At 48.7% G+C, this 22,909-nt stretch overlaps 2 protein-coding genes across 2 annotated transcripts in view; one reads left to right on the forward strand and one right to left on the reverse strand.

The window, feature by feature from the left end:
• The window catches only part of VSNL1 (visinin like 1), a 59,431-nt gene extending 39,958 nt beyond the window's left edge, over positions 1–19,473 (forward strand). Inside the window, exons 3-4 of the mRNA XM_079792904.1 lie at positions 17,488–17,703; positions 19,028–19,473. Coding sequence (XP_079649030.1) covers positions 17,488–17,703; positions 19,028–19,225 — 414 coding nt within the window. The 3' untranslated portion in view covers positions 19,226–19,473. The remainder of the gene's footprint in view (positions 1–17,487; positions 17,704–19,027) is intronic.
• Positions 19,474–21,484: 2,011 nt separating this feature from the next.
• SMC6 (structural maintenance of chromosomes 6) overlaps positions 21,485–22,909 on the reverse strand; it is a 57,069-nt gene continuing 55,644 nt past the window's right edge. Inside the window, exon 27 of the mRNA XM_079791672.1 lies at positions 21,485–21,988. Within this exon, the coding sequence (XP_079647798.1) occupies positions 21,874–21,988 (115 nt within the window). The 3' untranslated portion in view covers positions 21,485–21,873. The remainder of the gene's footprint in view (positions 21,989–22,909) is intronic.

Genomic DNA, 22,909 nt, shown 5'->3' on the forward strand with positions numbered 1-22,909 from the left:
GCATAGGCCTGTGGACCGAAGGGTCCCGGGTTTGATTCCCATCAAGGGCACGCACCTTGGTTACAGGCTCCTCCCCAGCCTGGTCCCTGGTTGGGGCACTGCAGGAGGCAACCAATCTATGTGTTTCTCTCACATTGATGTTTCTTTCTGTCTTTCCCTCTCCCACACTCTCTAAAAATCAATGGAAAATATCCTCAGGTGAGGATTAACTCAAAAAATTTTAAAAATAAAAAAGCTATCTGAAGACTTGAAAATTAGGTTGTTTGTGTTAGTTTGTAGTAAGGTTATTAGAGAAAAATGTGAAAACTAAAAAGATTTTCTTTTAGAAGAAATGCAAGGGAGATCATAAAAGACAGAGATAGTCCGCTTTCTAAGTAAGTCTCACTGTATAGTCAAGGTAGGACTTGCTTTTATCCATGTTATTTTTAAAAATGTGACAAGTGTACCAGGAGCATGAGAAATGATGACATCCTGTTAGAGCTAATATGTTGTGGCTTCACAGCTTGGTCCCAGTCAAATCTCTTGTCGACTCAGAATTTGGTGCCTGGAGATATCTTTCAAGATGACACAGTTGGGTTGCCAGGGTAACTCCCTGGATGAGGATCTAGATGGCTTTGGGAGAGATTACATAAGACAAGACCAACTGGAAAGAGTCAAGAAATATCCTGAGGTCAAGAGATGAAATAAGTGAGATGAAATGTTGTCTGTTTAGCTTTCAAGATGAGGACATGATGAGAACATGTAGCATTAGACACCTGGATCAGCCCCCAAATAGAAAAATCTTAGTGGTCAGACTGATGATGAAAGCTCTGGGCAATTAAGGAATCCAGTTGATACAGAATGAATATAATAGTATGTATCCAGCAAGGAACCACTTCCCTAAGAATCAGTCTAACTACCTCCTTTTAAGATTTCAAATATGTTTAAGGTGCTCTGTTATTCTGTGTTAGGGACACATGTCAATATGTATTTATTGTTAAAATGGATGAATGACTCTGAAGGACCAAAACTATTGAATTCATAACAGTTAGTGGAGGAGACATGAAGATTTTCCAGAGTGTATGTGTGTATAATTACACACACACATTTCAGTTAGGATAAAAGTTCAATTGAGTGCAACAGAGACTCATGTGGTTTCAGCATGGCTGAAGAATATTTTTCTTTTTTTAAAAATATATTTTATTGATTTTTTTACAGAGAGGAAGTGGGAGGGATAGAGAGTTAGAAACATCGATGAGAGAGAAACATCGATCAGCTGCCTCCTGCACACCTCAACCAAGGTACATGCCCTTGACCGGAATCGAACCTGGGACCTTCCAGTCTGCAGGCTGACACTCTATCCACTGAGCCTAACCCGTTAGGGCTGAAGAATATTTTTCTTTCACAGGAAGTCCAAGATGACCTGACATCTCTGCTCTGTAAACCTTGAGGGACTCAGTCCCCTTCTATCCTGGTGCCCCTTCCTAGGGTGTTGCTCTGATTCACAAGTGGCTCCCTACAGTGTTAGGTTCCAGCTAGTGAGAAGACTGAAGGATGGGAAAATACACCCTTACCTTTAAGGGAAAGACCCAGAAATTGCATACATTACCTCAGCCCATATCCAGAGTTTAGTCTCATGACAATACCTGGCTGCAAGGGACACCGGGAAGGTAGCCTTAATTTTAGGTGGCTATATGCCCAGCTAAAAAGTCCATTACTGTGAAAAGAGAGAATACTAGATAAGGGGGATCACTAGCAATCTCTGCCCAGAGGGAATGTTTTGGGGGGCTCCTTCCTGTCATCAACTTCTCTTCTCAAGGTCAGATGCAAGGTGTGCAGCTATGTGCGCTTCCCTGTGGATGGGATTTGAGACCATGACAAGCAGAAATGGACTCATTCTGTGTCTGATTCTGCTTTACCAAGAGTGGGTGGTGCCGAGATACCCTGTTCTACTGCCTGGGCTGAGCCAGACAGCCTCCCCAGGGCTCCGCTCTGTCTCACACACTGGAGCCTGATGGAAACTGCATCCACATAGAGAGTTAGACTGACCAGAAAGGTCCCAATGATTGATTACTTCATTTGCTGAAGTCAGTGGGGTTTATTTTTTAAACACAAGAAACTCTTGTCCATAATTTGCCAATGTAAGACGTTCCTGTCACCTCTACCCTCTTCCTGCGCCTGCTCCCTGACTCTTTGACCCCGTTGGGGCACTCTGCCGGGTGTACTGCTGGGCTGGTGGACCATGATTAGTGCTTGTGTTTCCCTCCTTGTGTCAATTTGACAGCAGAGGCATTTATTTGCCCGCATGGCTTGAATAACGCATGAAGATGAGGCCTGCGGTGGCGTTAGGCAAATGCAGCGTCACACGGGGAACAGACACCTAACCGTGGGTGAGAGATGCTGAGACGTCGGACCTATAATCACACTCATACCGATGCAGAATGACTGGTCTTTGTATTTCATCCATCTACCCATTGATCAATCAATCTATCTACATATACATTTATTTATTCATTAAACATTATTGAACATCTGCTCGTTGAGGATACTGAAATAAACCAATAAGCATGACTCCTTTCCTCAATGGGGGAGACCATCAAGTGAACTGGAGGTGATCATACAATGAAGTAAATGCTGTGTTAGAGGCCATAAGAAATGAACAGTGCTGGGAAGAGGCTCTGGGGGGGCGTTCCTGAAGAAATAATAATCGAGCTACATCTTAAGTGGACCAGGTGGCAATGAAAAGAAGGCTCTCCTGATAGCAGCAAGCATTTGCAATCATTTTGTTTTTTTGCCAATATTTTTTTCTTGGTCCTAGTCCACAAAATCATCTCGCAAGGCAAGATCCTAGGTATTTCTCAGCCACACTAAAAATACATCCATAATCTAATGGAAACAAACACGTTGGCGAAAGGTCCCCCTTCCTGCCCATTAGTCAGCCGTTTATCAAAACAGCCCCGTCGGGGACCGAGAACATGACGATGGATCACAACGTGTGCGTGATGTGGGCCGGACGCATCCGGATGACAGGGCCTTGGCTCTCCGTCTCCTCTGCGTGTTTCCAAGGAATCTTCCTCTGAACTCGAGCCAGGCGGGGGCTACAGCTCAAGGCCCTGAACTGTGCGCGCTTTGATCCAACAGTGCCAGTGTTGGCTTCTGTTCAGCGGGAACATGAAAATCTTTGTTCCGTAAAACAAGCAGTCGTGACATTTTTGTTGGCCCTGATGGCAGTTTTCAGAACGACAAAGGGAAGGGAGCTAATATTTACTGAGTTCCTCCTATATGTCCAGTAGGTACAGTGAGAGAAACAGAGGTGCTAGGATTCCTTGGAAACAATATTGAGTACTAATAAGAATAAGAATAATAGTAAACACTTATGTCATATTTACTATGTGCCAGGCACTATTCCACGTATTAATCCTTTTCATTAAAACAACTGCCTTTTGTGCTAGGTACCATTACTGCCTCCAATTTGCAGAGAAGGGAACTGAGCACAAAGAAAGAAAAGAGACGTGTGTAAGGTCACACAGCTAATGAATGGCTGAGTGGTATAGGCTTTAACTCTGGAACCACAGCTCTGACCTTACTGCACGACCTTGGGCAAATGACATAAACCCCTGAGCCGCGGTTTCTTTATCCAAATGACAGCGATAGCAATGCCTCACACACAGCTCTGTTGTGAGGATTTCAGTTGTGCTGAGACACCAGGCTTGTATAGAGATAATATGAAGGTTGACCCTGCCATATAACACATAGGTGGCTGTACATTCATGTACGACTGCTTTGAGACCAGCTCCATCCAGGAAGTAGGACTTGAATGGAGCCAAAAGGCACACTTACTCCAGGCTAGAAAGAGGTTTGCATGATTATTCTGAAGAGGACACTGGTGGCTCCAAAATGAGCCAACTCTGGCTCCAACATCCTCACTGCCATTTTTCTGTGCCCTATTGTCTGCTTCATAGCTTCCCACCCCACACCTACCTACTCACTCTGGCCTTCCCTCAGTCAAACCTGCTCCCTCAAATGTTTCTAATCAACTGTATCAGCACATCAATGGCTGCTTAGACTTAATGTGTGTGTCATGCTTAGGGATTTAGAGTGTATCAGGAAAGCCAGAGTAATAAAGATGAGATTCCAGGGCCATCACATGGATGAGCAAAAAAGCAAGGCTTTGGCAGTCATCAGGGGTGAGAATTTGACAAGCTAGGTCTTATATTCCGTGTGTGTGTGTGTGTGTGTGTGTGTGTGTGTGTGTGTGTGTTAGGGGTGGGGTAGGGATTGGTGTTTTGCAAGTTTTTGCCTTCCTTGACTTTGGCTCCTTTGGCAAAAGAATCTCTGCTACATGATCCTTACTTTGCTGGGGCTGAAGCTCTCAGTCCGGCGGAGGGCAGCACAGAGTGGCCCCAGAGGGTGCTTGACACCTGTGTGATCCCTGTGGCTTGTGTAGAGGACTGACCAGCAAGGAGCTCCCCTCCCAAAGTGTTCCCCAGTATAAAGGCCCCTTCTCCCTCCACAAATAGCCCATCAGTTCATCAGAGAACCTGGTACAGGAGTGAGGGCTCCTATAGTTGGGAAAATCCAAGTAGACATTTAGCCCCACCAAACCTTACTGAAAGGATCACCCCACACTGTGGAGAACAGTATGGAGGTTCCTCAAAAAACTAAAAATGGAACTCCCATTTGACCCAGTGATCCCACTTCTAGGAAAATATCCCAAGAAACTAGAAACACCAATCAGAAAGGATATATGCACCCTAATTGTTCATAGCAGCATAATTTACCATAGCTAAGATTTGGAAACAGCCTAAGTGCCCATCAGCAGATGAGTGGATTAAAAAACTGTGGTACATCTACACAATGGAATACTACACTGTGGTAAAAAAGGAAGGAATTCTTACCATTTTCAACAGCATGGATGGAACTGGAGAGCATTATGCTAAGTGAAATAAGCCAGTCAGAGAAAGATAAATATCACATGATCTCACTCATTTGTGGAATATAATGAACAACATAAACTGATGAACAAAAACAGATCCAGAGACAGAGAAGCATCCATCAGACCGTCAAACCTCAGAGGGAAGGTAGGGGAGGGTGGGGGTAAGGGAGAGAAATCAACCAAAGGACTCGTATGCATGCATATAAGCCTAACCAATGGACACAGACACCAGGTGGGTGAGGGCATGCATGGGGAGTGGGGGGGCAATGGGGGAATAAGGACACATATGTAATACCTTAATCAATAAAGAAAAAAATTTTAAAAAAAAGGATCACCCCAAATATGCCACCAGACAGATAAATCTACAACCACTGCAAGGCCATCTCCAGAAGAGGCCAGGGAAGCTGGAAGAATCTAAAGGATGCTGAAAACAATGCTTCCTAACGTCAGGCGTAAGCATTTCTAATTTCTATGTGACTTACAGGGCCTGTTCCTCCCTCTTCTGATTCAGTATAAAGGAGGCAAGAGCAACTTCTATACTTTAAAAAGCGCCACGATGATTCTGAAATGCATCGCAACTTACCACTGGGCTTTAACATGACTCTAAATGGGGACAGACAGTCCTGGATGACAGCAACTGCTTCATTTTCCAGAAGGTGGATTTGCCCACTCTGCAGTTCATTTATACGCTCAACGAAGTGCTCCCAGAGTCTTTCTCAAAGCCAGGTCCAGGCCCAGTCCTCTGTGTTGGGGACACAGAGGTGAATAAGATACCCAATCCCGACTTAGGACACTCATAGCTCCCCACCCCCCTTCCCTTGCCTTTCCTCCCTAGGCTACCGCCTTCTTTATTTTCACCCCCAAATCCACCACCTTCACTGTTCCCATCTCCCTCTCTCCGAGGCAGCAGAGGGGAGGAGGGGCACTGACATTACACTTCCTGTTGTCAGACTTCCCAGTTAGGGGAAACATTGACTTAACAACGTTCAGCAAATTACATATTCACAAAGAATCCCGTTGGCAGGTCCTCCCAGCCCTGAGCACCAGCACCGGGGGTGCCTCTGACAGTCTGACAGCATAATTACCCCGCACTGTGAGTTCTGCCAGTTGTCATATTCCCGGGAGCTTTGCTGAACCGTCAGCATTGAAACCAGCCTGATGGGCTCCACACGACACTTCTTTGGCTTTGGTGTCCGATCCCCCTTTTCCTCCAAACCCAGGCCAGTGTGCCCCTGCCTCCCTAAGTCAGCTCTGGCCAGCACCGAAGGGGGCATTTATGCCTCAGGACCGGGCCCAGCACATTTTGCTCTCCTGGCAGGACCCAGGAGGAAGAGGTTCCCTGGGTGCTCCCTTTGCATCGGGTCTCCCCATCAAGGCAATGCGAGTATTTGCATTTGACAGCTTGAAACATGGGAGCAGTTAGGATGGAAAATGCAAACCCATTTGTTGGTAAAAATAGAGCAACAAGGGATTTGGGTATCAGATAGAACCAGGTTCCGGTTCTGAGGGCACCTCGGTTTCCACATCTGTAAAAGGAGAATGGCCTCACAGAGGAAGGGGTTAAATGAGAACGCCAAACCCAATGCCTGCACCCAGGAAGTTACCACACATCTCAGCCTCTCCTTTTGCTTTTCGGAGACAAGGGAGGCTTTATCTGTTTGGTTTATGTCCTATTTAGAGATGATTGAATCGTATCAGCTTCATCTTCCTTAAGTACAGCTGCCCCCATATCCATGGATCCACCTGGATCCATGCTGTATTATTAAATGAAAAAAGCCAATTGTAAAACACTATATAGCATAATCCTATTATTATTTTTTTTTGCAAAATATACACACATTTCTCTTCTTCATAGAGTGTACCTTCAAAAAGGTTTGGTGAGAGGGGTCCCCTGTACTCCTCACTTTATATACTTTTTTATGGTCTGAAATGTTCACAACACATGTCTATTACTTTTTTTTTTAATATATATTTTATTGAGTTTTTACAGACAGGAAGAGAGAGGGATAGAGAGTTAGAAACATCGATGAGAGAGAAACATCGATCAGCTGCCTCTTGCACAGCCCCTACCGGGGATGTGCCCGCAACTAAGGTACATGCCCTTGACCGGAATCGAACCTGGGACCCTTCAGTCCGCAGGCCGACACTCTATCCACTGAGCCAAACCGGTTTCGGCTGTCTATTACTTTTTATTTTCAATTAATCTTAAACAACAACAAAAGCCCTCCCCTTTGCCCACAGGAAAAAGTACAAATTCCATTTTCTGTGCTGGGCCTCTTAGTTATGTGGCTACAAGGAACCAAAAGAGCTAATAAATGGTGGCTTAGATAAAAGTTTGTTTTTCTCACACAGAAAGAATTTGGAGGTAGAAATTTGTTCAGCATTAAGCCATGGCTCCTGAATATTTCCTGGCCTTTTCCTCATGGATCCAAGCTGATTGCTCACGTTCTGGGCATCACGTCATTACTCAAGTCTGCCAGAGCAGGGGAAGGCACCAGCGGCATCAGTCTTTCTTGTCAGGAAATTGAAAGATGTCCAAGAAGTGCCCCCTTCCCACCCACCCACCTTCAACAGACCTGCTCTTCTGTCTCTTCGGCCTACACTGTATCACCTGTCATATCCACATATAATTAAGAAGCAAGAAACAGGATTGTCATTATTACTTTTAGTCCAATCATCATCTGTTACCTAGAGCTGGACATATTGATGCCTTGAACAAAAGCCAAGTTAACAAAAAACTAGGCAAGAAGGGATAGTGCTAGTTGACTTAGAGTCTTAGACTATCTGCCCAAGAGCCTGATAACTTCCTTTCTCCCTGCGCTGATCCGTGCGCCAGTTAACCTGGGCAGAGCAGTCACCAAACGTCCTTCCATGTTGCATCTCCTGGACTCAAGCCGTTTTCTTGGCCTGTGACACGCTCCCTGGGGAGGTCATGGTGAAGGGAACAAGGTGCGCACATATTGTGACCAGCATCACCGCCGCTGCTTGACTCCGGGAGGCCCTGCAGCCCGCTCTGTGCTCCTGTCCAGCTCTCATATTTAACTCACGAACTCCGGTTTATTTATCATGAAGCGCTGCGAAATAGCAGAGAGGAGCCTTGCCCCATCCACCCTGCTAGCTCCCGGGACCCTCTCCGCAGCGTTGTGCCAAGTCCCATAAAGACAGGGAAGGGCAGAGTGGCTTGGTCCAAACACCCCGATGCTGACTGGCGGTGCAGTGGTAGGTGGCAGGAGCTGATGGAGTGAAGTGAGTTTGCCTTCTAAACAGGCAGCGTGGCCAAGGTGAGCTTCGTGTAGACCCTGGGTTGCAGTCACCTGTGTATGTGCCTCCGCTTCCCTGCTGGACTATCGCTCTTGAAGGTCAGGAACTTGGAAAAGTTAACTATTTGTTCAGATTGGTTTGGGGAGTGGCTCCTGTCTTGTGTTATCTGGGCCCCAGAGTCCATCGTGGCCAGCGGCGCAGCTGAAGAGCTTTGACATGGTCCCTGAGGAGGAGGAGTACAGGAAGCAAGACGCAGGGCCCAGCAGCAGGCGGTCCTCTGATAGACAGACCACGGGGGCCTGACTTCTCGCTCATTCTCCTTCTTCAGTCTCTTCCTCTGAGGAAGCTGGCACTGTGAACAGCACAGGAGCGGCGTCCTTTGGCTCCTGGCTGCCCCTTGGGCCTTTTCCCTCCAGTGGCAAGGCTGGATTTCAGGAACATGGAGCAATTGCCATCATCCTGGCCTTTCTTTAGCTCTGTCTTGTTCCTCCGTCTGCGTTTATCACCTCCCAATGAGCTTAATCTCACAGTTGTTAGAGGGGCTCTCAGGGGCCATCCTGGCCAACCCCCTGTCCATCACAACAGAGTGGAAACCAGGCTTGGAGGAGGGAAAGGACCTTAGCAAGGAGACCTTGAACCCAGCGCTCTGCCCAGTGTAGCTTACAGCCTCTCATCTCAGTTCACAAGCCAGTGTCCTGGCTTCTGGAATCCAAGCAGCTGATTTAGAAAGAGGGAAAATAGCAGAAGTGCTTGGCCTCGAGGCATGCGGACCCTGTCGCACAGTGGAGCTGCCGAGCACGGAGTGGTGACGGGATCGCAGAGGCAGAGCTGTGCTAAGAAGGCGGCCGGCAGAGCCAAGGGATGCTGTTTCCATGGCAACTGCCATTCATCCTGGGCTTGCCAGGAGTTGAGCAGGGCTGGATTCCTGCCCCCATCATGTGACATTATTTTCAGTGTTGAGATGCCTTCATCAAGGTACACACGTGCAGACAGGCACACACACATCTCGGCAACTTTTTCCTCTACCTTTGCCCAGGGAAGAAGAGGTGGGGTTCCCAGTGCCACATTTCAGGCCTGGCAGCACCATTTCAGCTCCAGTAGCATCAGTAACCTGGGGAAGGGACGTGGGGGAGGGGCACGTGACGGAGGTGTGAGAGGGACCAGCTGTTGTCCTGGTACCCAGGAATCAGAGGAGGAGTTGGGTGGTCATTTGGTTGTCTGTGTTCAAGGATGTAGTCACCTGGTGAATCAGTTTCCTACTGCTGCTGTAACAAATTCCTACAGCTCCGTCGCTGCTCCATGAACAACACGACCCCCTCCGGGGGCGGAGAGGAGATGCGAGAAGCTCACATAAAGCACCTGCCCTCGCTCCGCTCCACTTCGATGAACGGAGCAGCTCAAAGCAATCTCTGTCACAATCTCATTGTGTTTGGCTGTTCTGTGGCTTGACTTAATTATTGTGAAATTCCTTTCAGAGAATATATTTTCAATAATAATCCAAAGGAGAAGAGTGGAAGGGATGCTTGCCACATATGCAAATATATTATAAGCTTACAGTAATTAAGCCACTATGCTATTGACAGAGGAATAGACTGACTGCCAGCCGAAAAAAAAAGAGAGTAACAAGTTTAAACACAGGCCCCCAGGGCACAGCGCAAATGTGGTGTTTCCAACCAGGAAGGAAAAATCGGACTCTTCATTAAATCACACACTCGGTTCAACGCGCCAATGTTGCCATCTCCAAGTTCTTGATCATTTTTAAACAGGGGTTCCACCTATTCACTTTGCATGGACCCACAAATTCTCTAAAGAATCAGCAAGACTAGAGGCGGGCTATGTATTGCAGGTGACCGGGGGAGAGGGCGGCCTGGCTCCCGGCTCTCCCTCTCCCAGCCTTTGCATTTGGGGACTTCGTAACACCTCAGCCGGGGAACGATGGCAGTGTGTGGCATTGCCCAGGCCAGGGAAGATGCCCACAGTGGGAAAAATGAGCCCAAGGCCAAGACCCACTGGGGCCCTCTTTGCTTCGCCCCAAACAATCATTTCTCCTCTTCATGGACACTGGAATCAGGAGCAAGAATGGGGTCCTCAGGGAGGAGCCGGGAGAGGAGGGAGACAGGTGTTTTTGTATATTGGCTTCTATTTTCCTGGGAGCACAGCTACCAGAGAGGAGAAGACCGTTACCTGCCTGCTTTGAGTGATGTAACTCTGTCCCACCCCCTCTGTGCTTCAGGCTGTTCTGTTGCAGTCCTGGGGTCCTGCTGCCTGGCAGGCATAGCCTTCTCTCTCTCTCTCTCTCTCTCTCTCTCTCTCTCTCTCTCTCTCTCACACACACACACACACACACACACACACACACACACACACGCAGATCTGGGCACAGGAGGGTTTGTTGGTGTCACCATGAGGGTTTCCTTCCACACATCTCAGCGTGCACCAGCTGCTTAGCAACAAGCCGCGGGGCAGAGCTGGGAATTCAGTGCCCCTGTGGCTGCTGCCGCCACGGGTGCCCCGCGGGAGGGGAAGGGTCCACAGGGGGGACTGAGCTGAGGAGCCCGGTGTGCGGCCGCCAGAAGGACACTCCGGAGATCAGAGCCAGGACTCTGGTGCCGAGCCAGGCATCTCAGGCGCCTGCTGGGAACGATGCTCCAGAAAATAGAATCCCGACAGCAAGCCGTGGGCGGCGGGGAAGCTGCCGGGCTGGCTGATAACAGGTGGCAGGCAACATGTAAAAATTCCTAAGTGTCTGCCGATAGGATTGGCCGCGGCGGGATCTGGGGTTCAGGTCCCCGCGATGGCTGCCCTAAAAGCTCCTGCCCGGGTTGACGGTTCTCGCCTTCAGGTCAACTTTCCCCGCCTCCGGGAGCCTCGGGCCTGACAGACGACGCAGACAGCACCGGGCTCTGCAGGGAGATTTCCCAGTTCACATCTCAGCGCTGCCGGGTGCTGTGTGACCGTGAGAGAGTGACTTCGCCTCTCTGTGCCTCAGTTTCCTCACTTGTGAGCCCTGCCTCATAGGAGGCGTGTTGTAAGAATTAAGTTAAAACTGGCAGCATCGCCCAGGCAGGCTCAGCGGACGCACCGGGCCTCTCCGCAGCTGGCCCATGGCTTCTGTTGGCCACACCACCTTGTGCAGGCTGCCCCCCAACACCCCAGGAAGACACAGTACCTCCTTACCTCCTGCTCCTCCTGTTCAAGCCCACTTCCTCCAGAACCACCCCCCCCTCTTCCCCCAACCTTCCCCTCTCCAGGCCTGCCTGGACTTCCTCCTTCGTGGCAGGGCCTGGGACGCGGGCTGGACGCCTCCGATGAGTTCCAGCAGAGTGAGGGTGAGGGCACATGACCTCGGGGCGCAGTAGACATATTTCAGGGGTGCAATAAAGAAGACCCTACCCTTGGGCGGGATTGTGTTTGTGGGTTCATGAGCCAGAGGGATAGGCTTCTGACATTTGGGAACAAAGGGAACAGAGTGGACCTGAGCAAGGCTGTGCCAACGGGACTGTCTTCCATGAGCGACGGGAAGGCAGCCGTCGAGCTGAGCAGGCGGCGGCCCAAGAAGACGCTTCTGTCCTTTGATCCCTGTGTGAACTCAGTCCAGGCTGATAAGGGGCAGAAATGTGTTCTGAGGTCTGCGGGCTGCCGGCCTCAGCCAGGAGTGGGCCATGGCCAGAGCCCAGGAGAGACCGTCCTCCTCACACCCCTTCTGACCCCGCCCTCCGCGGTCACAGTGGGACTCGGCCGGGCTCGTGCAAACCTCCTGCCTCTGAAGGGCTAGGGGACCCGCATCCTCCGTCAAAGCTCCTCCATCAGAGTGCGGCAGGCTCCGGTGCCTGGGAGATGGAGAGATTCTAGATGTTGCAATGTCTTCTCTGAAGTTAGAACCGTTTCTGGAAGCTGCGGCATGCGGGCAGCAAGGTGGTGCAGAGGACAGACCGGGTGAGGAGAGGAAGCGCAGTGTCCGAGGTCGTCTCTTCTGTGTCGTTAATCCTCACCTGAGGACAGGATACTTTTCCCATTGAATTTTAGAGAGAGTGGAAGGGAAAGGGAGAGAGAGAGAGAGCGAACCATGGATGTGAGAGACACATCGATTGGTTGCCTCCTGCATGTGCCCTGATCAGGCTGGGGATCGAGCCAGGGATCAAGCCTGCAACCGAGGTATGTGCCCTTGACTAGAATTGAACCCGGGAACCTTCAGTCTGCGGGCCAACGCTCTTATCACTGAGCCAAACCGGCGAGGGCTTGAGGCCATTTCTTGATGAGCCACCAAACAGCCTCTGTGTCGCCCAGGTCGGGGTCTGGCGTGCAGTCAATGACACAGCACATATTCAGCGCAGGTGTCCGGGCTCATTCGCCGCCCTTAGAGGAAACAAGCCTTTTAACAGTCACAGCTGGACAGAAACGCAGGGTTTGGGCCACTGTGTTTGGAGGGAGCTGGATAATTCGTGCAGAGTCTCCTGTCGTGGCCTAGGGAGAGACAAGGACCGCAAGCATTTCCTGGGGGTTTCTTCTGCGCGTTGGTGGGTTCCGAGTGAGGGTGCGGAGCACAGTGGGGAGAAGTCTAGACTTGTGTAAGGCCAGAAAGCCCCAGACTCCGAGACCATTCCTGAGCGACGGTGAAGAACAGTGAATTGCCAGCAGCCTGCATATCAGGGCGGTGGGAGGAAACGCTACACTACTCTGTAGAAGTTTTATACTAATATCATCCCCATCTCTCTTGTTTGCAGCTCTATGCACTAGTAACTTATCACAATGTATTTTATACTTATGTATGTCGTTGATTAATATCTGCTTGCCCCCCTGACCTTAATGCTGTGAGTCTTTTTCTATTTTATTCAGCACCCAACACAATGCTTGACACAATTGCTTCTCAATAGTTGTTTGTTGAGTTAATGCGTCATAAAAAAAGAATCCCCATTTTGGTAAATTTCTTGTAGTTCACACACAATGCCAGAAGGGGGCAATACATACAAAAGGCTGAGGGTTTCCAGTGTTATAAGCCGATGGAAGCGAAGAATTACATAAGGCAACAAATTCTTTTGCTGCACCACATTCTTATGCTTCATCACGTGTGGAATTGGGTTTATTTCCTCCGCTAATACTCGGTGCAGAGAAATAACAATATGTAGCAGAAAAGATCACACCTGTCTGCATTTGCCTCCTGCCTCTGCCACGGACAGACAGCAACCTACAAATGCCGTGACCTTGAAGCTGTCTCCTCGGCCACAGTACCGAGTGCACAGCCGTAGGCATGCTATGAGGACTAAGTGAAGTCACACACATTCGGAGTTTTAGAACCGAGCCCACTCCAGCGCTGGGTGACAATCCCAGGAGCTTTCCAACCAGGGATGAGGCCGAAGAAAACCTTTCCCTCGCTCTTCGCCTCCTCTGCTGTGTGTTCTTATCCTCAGCAGGGCGGTGCTGCAGATCACACAGTGGGGAGAGAGCTCACTTGAGTTTGCTGGACCTTTCTGGGTCCACGTCGCCTTTTCCACGCAATGCAGTTGAGGATAAATGCTCGACAGGAATTTGTGAGCGCTAATGACATAGCACAGATCAGAGCAGTCACTGCAGAGCCCCAGAGCCACCCGTGGCTATCTGCATCGATGTGCAAATGAAACAATGTCAACACCTTCAGTTCTTCCATCACACGTGTAACATTTCAAGGGGTACAACCCCCACTGTCCTCAATGCTCTGTGTGGGTTTTTTTATTTTTCTAGTGTATTCCCAGCGTGCAACATCGTGGTTGACACATGGCTCGTGGCTATTATTTTGAGCTGTGTGGTTGATAGAATTTTCCATCATCACAAGAAGTTCTGTGGCGCAGAGCTGGCTGGGATGTAATGGATGTTCCGTAAGTGGTGGCCGTTTGCAGCAGCAACGTTTGTTACCCTCAGGTTGCCCCTGCAAGCGTTCCTTCCATGTGGTCATTCAACATCATCCTCAGCACTTACCGTCTGCAGGCCTGTGCTGTGTGCAGTGGATACACTGGTGGGCAAACAGGCTTTGCACTCTGGGAATTTTAGTTCAGTAATAGGAAGTAAAAAATCCCCTAAATAAATAGGAATGACAGATGGCGCTAAACCTTTGTCCTAAAAAACCCGCTTCTCTGTTACCGAGTACAAGTTCACAGGACTCAAACCATCCCCCTGGGTTGTCTTGAGGACTCCAGAGACACTGAATGTGTAATTGGTTGCAACTACATAGGACGATGATTAGGAAGAACAGTTCAAAAAGAAAGTAGTTCACTCATTCACTCACTATGTAATGAGATGACTGGTGGCCGGGGGATCCTCCGTGGGAACTGGTCAGGGAAAGACAAAACATGATTAGAGGGTTGGGACTTTCAACCCCACCCCAGACCTCCAGGCAGGGGAGAGGGGCTGGAGACTGAGTTCCATCAGCAATGGCCGATGATTTTATCAGCAAAATTTAATGAAATTGCACAAAACCCCTTAAACCAGGGGTCCTCAAACTTTTTAAACAGGGGGCCAGTTCACTGTCCCTCAGACCGTTGGAGGGCCGGACTATAGTTTAAAAAAAAAACTATGAACAAATTCCTATGCACACTGCACATATCTTATTTTGAAGTAAAAAAACAAAACGGCAAAAACACAAGCATGTGGCCCGCGGGCCGTAGTTTGAGGACGCCTGCCTTAAACCATAGAGGTCAGGAGCTCCCCGGGTGGTGATCACATAGAGGCACTGGGAAACAGTGTGCCCAGAGAGGACATGGAACTCCATGCACCCTCCCTACACCTTGTCCTGTGCTCTCTTCTGTTGGACGCTTCCTGAGTTGTGCCCTTTATACCTTTATAAAAAACTGGTACTTCTATATAATAAAAGGCTAATATGCAAATCGACCCAACGGTGGAGCGACTGGTCGCTATGATGCACACTGACCACCAGGGGGCAGACACTCAACGCAGGAGCTGCCCCCTGGTGGTCAGTGTGTTCCCACAGGGGGAGCGCTGCTCAGCCAGATGCCAGGCTCAGGGCTGGAGAGCGCAGTGACGGTGGTGGGAGCCTCTCCTGCCTCCACAGCAATGCTAAGGATGTCTGGCTGCTGGCTTAGGCTCCTGGACTTCGAGAGGGTGCAGGCTGAGCTGAGGGGAGCCCCCCCCCCCCCCGCCGAGTGTATGAATTTCGTGCACCAGGCCTCTAGTAGTAGATAAAGTGCCTTCCTGAATTCTGAGTCATTCTAGCAAATTATCAAAGGAGGATGTTGAGGGAACCCCCAACTTTATAGCAGGTCTATCAGAGGTACAGGTGGAAACCTGGGACTTGTGACTGGTATCTCCAGGGGGCAGTCTTGTGGGACTGAGCCCTTGACCTATGGGGTGTGCCCTAACTCTTGGCAGTTAATATCAGAATTGAATTGACTTCTAGGACACCCAGTTGGTATCCAAAGAGTTGGAGAATTGGTTGTTGTGAGGGGTAAAAACAAAACAAAAACTCACATGTTTGGTGTCAGAAGTGTGAGTACAAAACAGTTCAGAGAACATAACGATCCAATTTACCTCTTTAGACATTTTCAAGTTCAAATTGCTTGGTTCAAAACTCAGCACCTGGCAACCTATCCTCTGGAGCCCGAGCTCTCGAGAGGCATGGGGGGAGAGGGGTGCAGAGGGAAAGAAGGGTGACCTTTTCCTCCATAGCACCCCTCTTTGAAACCACCCGAAGCTTTAGGAAGACTGACTACTTATGGGCTCTATCTAGCTCTTACCAGATAACACGACTGTTGTCAATTTCACCTTGGGTTCCCCCATTAATTGCAAGGTCCGGATCTCTGTATTCCCAGCACCGAGGACAGGGCCTGGCAAGAGAAAGGGTGCAATGGATTTTGATGAATAATGCAAAATGAAGGACAGCATAAATATGAAATGCTTAGGGAATGAGGGAACAAAGGAGAAAGCTGTCCGTCGCAGCCATAGAACCATCAGTTGTTTGATGGGGGGAAATGGCTGTCCAGTGTTTGTTTTCTGAGATGAATAAAATGATCGCCGTTGTTTTGTGCCACTAAGTTTTGGGGTGAGGTGGTACACAGCAGTAGTAACCAGATTGGATCTTGGTGTCTGGACGTGGCTGCTACTGAAATTCAAACCTAAGCCAGCTCCCCCTCCCCCAGCGAGGCTGGTCCCTTCTCTGGGCCTCAGGTGAGGGGTCCCGATGTGGAAAAGCATCTTTTATCTCCGGAGGGAAACGCTCTGCCTTCCGTTGTGCTTCCAGGTGTAGGAAGAGTGGGCAGCGGGTCCCAGGCCAGGATGGACAGCGAGAGAGAGAAACTGAGGTTCCCAAAGGGAGACAGCCCCGAGTGGGCACGAAGCCAGCCACCTGTCCCGCTAGCAAGTGGTAACACTTGCAAAACATATCCTCAAGAATATGCTTTGAATGTGCTGGGTTTATTCATCCAGGAATACATATATACCTTTTCTGCTTTTACATAGAACGGGTTATTTGGGGAGGCAGGGAGGGGGGAGTTTGAGGTTCATTTGCCTCTTTTCTACCCTCCACCTGGACAATGTCCTTTAGCTCTGCTGGACCAGACAGAGGGTCAGGTGTCAGATTCCCTGCCCTTTGTGAGGGCTTAGACTCATGTCCGGGGCCGAGGCCACCGCCTGCTTCTGCTCGCCTGGCCGCTCCGGGTCTGTGCTTCCTTCCCCTCCTAGTCCCCATCGCCTCCCGCGGCCCCCTTGCCAACTGGTGGCTCTGAGAAGTACCCCTTTCTCTCTCCCAAAAGTAAGCCCAGTCGTGTTCTATTTTTAATGGCTTTTAAATGTCTGCTCGACAAAAGAAAAGTCCCCGTGAAAGGCGGTTGGACACTGGGGCCTCAGCAGGGGGACAGCTGGCTGGAGAGGGCAGGTCTGGGCAACCTCGCTGGGTCATGGGGCAGGGACCCAGATGTTCTCCCGGAGGGGAACGTGGGCATCCGTGTAGAACCCCTCCCCCCACCCCACCCCTGCGTGGGGAGAGGAGGCTGCTCCCTGCCCAGTTCTTGTCCTTGTGGGAGTGACCGGAGAGGCTGCAGCTTTGGGGTGCTAGCCACCCCCATTCAGGCCCCACCAGCCTCGCCCACCGGAAACAGCCAGGTGCTTGTGAGGGAGGTCACCCCCGCAGACAGCCCTCCCTGTGCCAGCGCCCTTGGCCTTGAGCTCGGGGCCAAGCTGCTGCTCAGACGGGAGCCCCTGCACCCCGGCCCCCCGTCTGAGACCACCCGTGTGCTGCGGCCTGTCTGCCTGGAGGGGCTCAGACCCCGCCTAGACGGGCTGGTCCTCTCCCGGCGGCCCCCTGACCGTGTCTGTCTGCTCTGCAGTTCTTCCCGTACGGGGACGCCTCCAAGTTCGCCCAGCACGCCTTCCGCACCTTCGACAAGAACGGGGACGGCACCATCGACTTCCGAGAGTTCATCTGCGCCCTGTCCATCACGTCCAGGGGCAGCTTCGAGCAGAAGCTGAACTGGGCCTTCAACATGTACGACCTGGACGGCGACGGCAAGATCACGCGCGTGGAGATGCTGGAGATCATCGAGGTGAGCGCGGCCGGCCCGGGCTGCGGGGCACAGGGGCAGAGCCGGGTCTGTGCCCGCTTCCTTCGGCTTAGGTCTACCCCTGGATTCTCCTGCCCCGTCCCCCCCTCCAGCGCCGGGCGGGGAAAGTCCAGACCCAAGCAGCTGGCGCTGCCCACTGAGGTGGCATTTAACCAGCGGCTCACACTCTGCGCTTACACAACAGGAGCCTCCTGGGCGCGGAGGATGTTACCAGGACTGTTTCCCCCCAGGCTTAGCTCTGCTCTGCTGGACTGGCCCTCTCCCCGCAACCAGCTTCCCCGTGGGCAGGAGATGCCGCCGCGGCTCCTCCAACTGGCATTGAAAAAAGACTTTACTGAGTCATCATTTATAGACCACAATTTCACCCATTTTAACGGCACAATTAAATGGTTTTTAGTAAACGTAGCAAAGTGCGCAGCCATCGCCACAATCCAATTTTACATGGTCTCCCCCCCCCCCCCCCCCACCAGTAGTCTCTTTGCCCACCTGTGGCCACCTCCGGGCTCCGTAAAATACTGTCCTTCTGCACATGTCACGTCACTGGAATCAAACAATGTAAGCACGTGGCCCTCGGTCTGTGGCTTCCTTTTCATCTCTGTTGTAGGATTTACCACATTCATTTTTAATGCTAAAATAGTATTCAATTGCGTAAAATATGTCACATGTGTTCATCTGTTTACCAATTGCTTCCACTTTTTGGCTACGACCTGCAAGTCTTTGTATACTGGTAGATGGGCATTTATTTCTCTAAGACATTTTTCTGAGAAAAACATTGTTTCTACCGAGGAAACTGCCCCCTTGAGAGCTGTGTGTGACGAATGGAACAATTGGAGTCTTGCTGCTCTAGCTTTAATTTACGAACACAGTCCCCAACCCCCAGTTCTCCTTACACCCACTTCTTTCAGGGCTGAATGGTAGTGGTCCATGTTGTGTGATTGTCTTAAGTGGCTGTAAGTTCCTTATCAGTTGAGACCACATTTCATGTTTTCCCATTTCACGAAGGGCGAGGGCTTGCTGACCATCACCTACACTTCAAACTCAGTGTTTAAAACAGAAGCCATCATTTTCCTCCCTGACCGACCCCAACCCATGGTTCTTGATCTCACCAGTGAGCTGCTCTTTCTACCCATTTTCTCCAGCCAGAAACCTGGCAACCATCCAAAGTTCTTCTCTACCCAAGTGGTCCTGAGACTCACACATATCTGAGTATATCACTCTCATATTTAAAGCACTTAAAGAGGTCTTTGGAGTAAACTGGAGTTGTTGATCCTATCATAGAACCTTCTGGTCTGCTTCTTTTCTGCAGGCTATCTACAAAATGGTGGGCACTGTGATCATGATGAAGATGAATGAGGACGGCCTTACTCCTGAGCAGCGGGTAGACAAGATTTTCAGCAAGATGGATAAGAACAAAGACGACCAGATTACACTGGATGAATTCAAAGAAGCGGCCAAGAGCGACCCTTCCATTGTACTACTTCTGCAGTGTGACATTCAGAAATGAGCTGAGGTCAACGCTATGGACTGCATAAGTTTCAATGTTCCATTCAATCTGCAGCTATCTCTCTCTCTCTCTCTCTCTCTCTCACACACACACACACACACACACACACACACACACACACACACACACACATTGCTTGGACTACCTATACATGGACTTGCTTCTTGTGTTTGAAACACTCGTGTGCATGAGAATGTCATTTGCTAATGAATTTTAAAAAGCATATATTATAAAACAACCTGCCACAATGTGATATGTGTAATATTATTTCATAACCAACCTTCCTTCTCCAAAGCCTGGCCAGAAGTGTGCAGCAGAGTTCTATGACTTCTAATTCATGTTTTGCTAATGCTTGTGTCTCCCTGATTACATGTCAGTAGCACTGAGAACCCCCTCACCGCCCCCCCTATGGTAATGTAACTTAATTATAAGCTGTCACCATTTTCCTGTAAAATAGAACTGGACAGACACACACAGGGGTTCTTGATTCTTCCATGTGGTCCACACACAAGAGCTCGTCTTACCAGTGAATATAAATGTACTACATTTGCATGCCTTTTAGGGTTGCCTTCACTCTTACCTCATTTGCATCCTACCAACCTGGGAAAAGCTGTTTTGGAATTAATGCAGTATAAAACTTAAAAATCCTGACAAATAACTCATTAAGTGTATCTACCTATATATATATATACACAAAGATATTATTTATTGAAAGTGACAAAAAGTGTATTGATTTCTGCTTGAGTTTTCAAAGAGGTGGCGATAGAAGTCCCAAATAAATTTATAACATTTGACTTTTTCCCTGAATTCTTATTTCATAATTTTAGATGTGAAACCGATGTTCATAATTATCAAGGGTCAGCTAGCTACTACTTACCAAATCTAACCCTTAATCAGACAACTCTGGAATTCGAGGAATTAATGACAACAGAACGGGAAAAGCAACCTTCCAACTTCATTCTGGCCCTCAAGAGAGGGACAATTTCATCTGGCATGTAAAGTTTACAGAAAACACAACCTTTTCATCTTTAAAAAATGCTCACGCTATGAAAATAAAATGTATCTCAGTGTGACTCTGGTGCTAACAACACGTTGTGTTCCACACGAGCTGGGAGGGCACACTCGGCAGGCTGGGCATGTCCTCCGGAAGAGGTCTTTCCGAACCAGAAGGACACCATCTGTTCTTTATCAGGATGGAACAACACCCTGACCTTCGTAGCCCCAGGGAGGAAGGCAGAAAAGATTCCATCAAGAGCTCTAATGGCTTGCCTGGCTGGTGTGGCTCAGGGGTTGAACATCAACCTACCAACCAAGAGGCTGCAGGTTGGATTCCAGGTCAGGACACATGTTTGGGTTGTGGGCTGGATCCCCAGTAGGGGGTGTGCAAGAGGCAGATAATCGATGTGTCTCTCTCATCAATGTTTCTCTCTCTCTCAAATCAATAATTAAAATTAAAAGCAAAGGACTCTAAAGGCAGGTTTGCATTTTCCGAGCATGTCTAGAGCAACAGAGCTTCCTTGGGTGATGGGAACATGCATGTCCCCACCAGCTACATGTGGCCAGTGTGACCGAGGAACTATTTTTCATTTTAATTATTTAACATTAATTTGCCACATGTAGGCAGTATAGTATCACAGTGCAGTGCTATCTTATTCATTTCTTATTGAGTGCTTTTTGCTAAACTCTTTTTCTTTGCCTTAGGATTATTAAATAAGACAGAGACCACTGCCTAATCACTTATCCATTCAACAGAAGCTGAGGCAATCAAACCGAACCACAAACACGATGAAACCAAACTTCCACCCCAAGTGCTAACAGAATATCCTGGTGTCTTTAACACCTGAGCGAGGTGTGTCCAAAGTGGGGCAGGGAGAGATGGGAAAGGTTCAGTGAGTGCCTCCCCATGCTCCCTCCCCAGAGTGAGGGTCGGGTGGGGTGGGGTGAGGAGCTGGGAAGGCTCCTTGGAAGGGCAATTGGTTAAGTCAGGCTCTGGGCCATGCCGTCATAGCAATCTTCATGGACCTACCATGTGTCCAACACTATGACAGACAACACACACACACACACACACACACACACACCACGCGCGCCCACCTGCAATTGTGAGTCATGAAGCAGCAGCAGAAGGAAGTGGGCCCTGGGGATATTCGGGACACTCACAGAAAACAGATTCTCCAGCGGACTGAGTGGTTCTTTTCATTAATAAAAAGGAAAAACAAACGATGAGAATGTAATATTCTGGAAAAGCAGGACTAAATATAATCAGGGAATCAAAACGTTTATTTTCATTCTTACAAATCCTATAGAAATGAACCCAAATGAAACAGATATGTACATGTACATATGTACAAAATTTTACTTCTGAACAAGAATCTATAAAAGTAGATGGTTAAAAATAAAACAAAATGAAACAAATAAACAAATAAACATAAAAGGATTTAAATCCAGTACTATGAAACTGATTTTCTCCAAGTAAAATAAGAGTAATTTTAAATTGCTGGTTGTGGCTGGTTTTCTAGGTTATTTACATATTTTATTGTGGTCATCTATACAAAGGAATCTTTTATTTCAGAATATCTTTAGTTCCATTTCATTACATCAAATAGTCCTGAATTCTTTTCCCTTTACAGCTTTCAACACGAAGACAATCAACTTCCATTTTCTTCTTCCTCCTGACCCACGGGTCGGAAAGGCAGTATCATCTGCCCTCTTTCAGGATCAGACATTCGAAGAATTCTAATCAGTTTACTTGATGGAAGTGAGCTAGAGGAAGTAAAATTAATTATTCACATTTCAAAGAACGTTTTCACATTACGAGAAAATTCTCCTCCTTCTCATGAAACTATAAATCTAAATGGCTGTTATCTGTTAACATATATTCACAGCAGGGGGGTATGGCTACTCTCTGAAGTTCCAGAAGAAATATGATTTGCAATAAGGAAATAATTTGTTTCCATTTAAAAAAATTAACTTCCTGCTAAATGCTATGGGTTTTCAGTTTGACAGAAAAAGAAAATGAGGGGGATTTATATATCAACTATTCCTTACTCTTGTTCTTCTTGTCTAGCTGGAAAGGGGTTACCTGATATTTCCAGTAACAAATTTAAACCCCCACCAAAGCGGCCACTTTAGAGAGAATACGGGCTCTAAGCGACACGGCCTGGTCCCCAGCAGGCACCCAGCAGAGGCTGACTGCGCAGAGGAGCGCTCCCTGTGGGGAAGGATGTAACTGACCGGGAAAAGAGCCAAGCGCAGGGAATCATGCGCGTTCCTTTAGTCTAAATGGAAGGACTACAACCACTTGCCACTAGTTGGTCGTCATAAACACAGAGGAGCAGATTCAAATAAAACAGTCATCAGTCAAAAATCACATCCAGATCAACCTGCTTCTGTTAGGAAGGGAGATTACAAACCAGATTTTAAATATCTACAAAGAAAAAATTACCTTAAATCTCAGAACTGGTGTAGAGGCTAATTTTTCCTTTAATGGTCATTTAAGCATTTGCACTTTAAAAATTGAGATTATAGCCCTAGCCAGTTTGCTCAATGGATAGAGCGTCAGCCTGTGGACTGAAGGGTCCCGGGTTCGATTCCGGTCAGGGGCACATGTCCGAGTTGCAGGCTCGATCCCCAGTAGGGGGGGGGGGGGCATGCAGGAGGCAGCCGGTCAATGATTCTCTCTCA

The sequence above is a fragment of the Cnephaeus nilssonii genome (genome assembly GCF_951640355.1).
Source record: "Cnephaeus nilssonii genome assembly, chromosome: 15".
Lineage (NCBI taxonomy): Eukaryota > Metazoa > Chordata > Mammalia > Chiroptera > Vespertilionidae > Cnephaeus > Cnephaeus nilssonii.